General features: G+C 73.1%; 1 protein-coding gene across 1 annotated transcript in view; it reads left to right on the top strand.

The window, feature by feature from the left end:
- ARHGEF2 (Rho/Rac guanine nucleotide exchange factor 2) overlaps window positions 1–1187 on the top strand; it is a 20350-nt gene extending 19163 nt beyond the window's left edge. Inside the window, exons 25-26 of the mRNA XM_026073804.1 lie at window positions 10–257; window positions 411–1187. Of these exons, the coding sequence (XP_025929589.1) occupies window positions 10–257; window positions 411–493 (331 nt within the window). The 3' untranslated portion in view covers window positions 494–1187. The remainder of the gene's footprint in view (window positions 1–9; window positions 258–410) is intronic.
- Window positions 1188–2301: the final 1114 nt, after the last annotated feature.

The following is a 2301-nucleotide window of genomic DNA, read 5'->3' as shown; positions in this document are numbered from 1 at the left end:
GGGGGTAAACGATGCCCCGTGCGTGACACGAGTTCGTCCGGCCTCAGCCCCTTCCTTGTCCCCCCCCCCGCCGCAGATGAGCCACGGCAGCAGCCCCGTGGGCCTCCCCTTCCATCACGCTTTCGGCACGTGCCCCCGCGACGAGCTGGACTACCGGGGCGACGGCGAGCGGCTGCGGGAGGGTGAGGACGCCCTGGACGCCCTCCTGGAGGACGAAGGCTTGCCCGGCCGCCACTCCCCTCCCGCCAGCCCCCGAGGTGGGTGTCCGGCGGCCCGCTTCCCGGTACCAGGTTCGAGGGGGATATATCCCGGACGCCTGGGCCCCCCCGTGCCGCCCTGGCGGAGGGGGAGCGCGGCGCCGGGGGGGGGCTGGAGGAGGGAGTCTTGACGGCGCTGCCGCTTCCCTGCAGATTTCCTGCGGATGCAAGACATTCCCGAGGAAGTGGAGAGCAGCCAGGAGCTGAAGGAGGGCGACGGCTCCTCGGACAGTTAGGGAGCGGCTCGAGCTCCCTCCCCTGTCCGGGCAGAGCCACCGGCTTCCCCGGAGCCGCCGGGCAAGGAGGAGCCGGGTCCGGCTGCTGGCAGGGGGGGGGAAGAGGGAGGCGGTGGGGGGGGCAGCGGGTCCGGGAGCCGCTCTTCCCACAGGAGCCCGCTATTCCCACGGGAGCCGCGTGGGCCCATCAGGGCCCCTCCAGGGCAGGATGGGGGGGGGGGCACGGTGGTTTGGGGCCGATGCTCCCCCCCCCTCCGCTCCGGTTAATTTATTTATTTAGTCTCGGTGGGGCGGGAGGAGGCAGCCGGGGGGGCTGCAAACGGGCTCCCGGTCCCCCCCCCCCCCCCGGTCCCCCCGGGGGGGGGGGCGCAATGCCCCCCCATCCGGCGCTTCCCCTATGACCCCGTGTCAGGGAAGGGGTTGGGGGAGCTTCCCGGGGGCCCCCCGAGCTCCCAGCGTGTCCCGGCACAGGAGCGTCCGTCCCCGCTGCCGGGGGGGGGGGTGAGGAAGGGCCCCGGCGGGGGGGGGGGCCGCGTCCGTACCAAAGCTTTTGGGCCCCCGCGCGGGGCACGGCGCCCCCCCGGGAGGGGCGGTTTTAATGGGTTTGGTGTTTCCCCTCGGTTTAACTGTACAAAAAACGAAAAAAATGAAGAAAAAAACCCAGAGGCAAAGTAATTAAAGAGACGAGTTTGGACCCAAGCTGTGTGCGTGGGCTGGCTGGGGCGGGGGGCCGGGTGCTCAGCGCCTCGGGTTTCCCCCGGCCGGGGGGGGTTAGCCCAGGTGTGCACCGAGCGGGTCGGGTCTCAGCCGTGCACCGAGCGGGTCGGGTCTCAGCCGCAGTCCGCGGAAGCGGCCCCTGCATCCGGCGGTCCCCAGCCGCGAGGGCAGAGGTGCCGCGAGCGCCTTCGTGGGGCGACGGTGCTGGAGGTGAGCTGAGCTCATCCGTTCTCAGCTCCCAGCAGGCTGCACGGATAATCCGGCCGGCCCAGGAGCGAGTTCCGCCCCGGGGACGGGCTCGTCCTCCGCACTGCTGGCAGCCCGGCCAGGCAGGAGCCGGGGGCCAGGCTGAGGACGAAGCTCCTGGAGGGGGCTGCAAGGGGCCTGACGCCAGGGTGATGGGCTCCTCCGCGAGCCAGCGCAGCTCCATGCTTGTCCGAGGTGGCTGCGGGAGGGGGGCAAGTTTCGCTGCTTGGCTCTTGGCCGGCGGCAAGGGGTTCCCGGATGCCGTCTCCCCGCCGGTGCCGGAGGCCGGGGCCCGGCTCCGCTTCCCCGGCACGCGGGACAAGCCCGGGCTGGGCGCACGCCGGAGGCAGGTGCGTGGGGCGGCGCCGAGCACCCAGCGCCGCCCGCACCCAGCGCCACCCGCACCCAGCGCCGCTGCCGTGCCCGGCACTGGCGGGATGCTGCCCCGGCCCTCCGCAGCCCAGCGCCTGTCCGGGTAGGATTTTTCCGCTGCGGGAAGCGCCCGGGGCGCGGGGCAGCCGCCGGCATGAAGAAGATGTTCTCGTGCTCCAGCTCGCAGGTGGTGGTGAGTCCCTGGCCGAGCTCCTCTCCCCGGCAGTGCCGGCACCGTTGGGGGGGGGTCCCAGCCCGCTCCGGCGCTGGGAAAAATCCCTGGCGTGGGGATGCACGGCCCCGAGTCCGGCCCCGGAGCGCGGCGCTGTCAGAGCCCGGCAAACCCAGCAGGCAGGGACACGCTCCGGCCTCGCCGTCCCTTTCCGGGCTGCGCCGGGTGCCGCGGCGTCCCCCCCCCACTGGCACCGCCGCCGCCCTCCCGTATGGCCAGGAGGGAAACTGAGGCACAGCTC

This window comes from Apteryx rowi, unplaced genomic scaffold (genome assembly GCF_003343035.1).
Source record: "Apteryx rowi isolate R43461 unplaced genomic scaffold, aptRow1 scaffold_379, whole genome shotgun sequence".
NCBI lineage: Eukaryota > Metazoa > Chordata > Aves > Apterygiformes > Apterygidae > Apteryx > Apteryx rowi.
The sequence above is the reverse complement of the archived record's forward strand: the minus strand, read 5'-3'. Positions and strand labels throughout refer to the sequence as shown.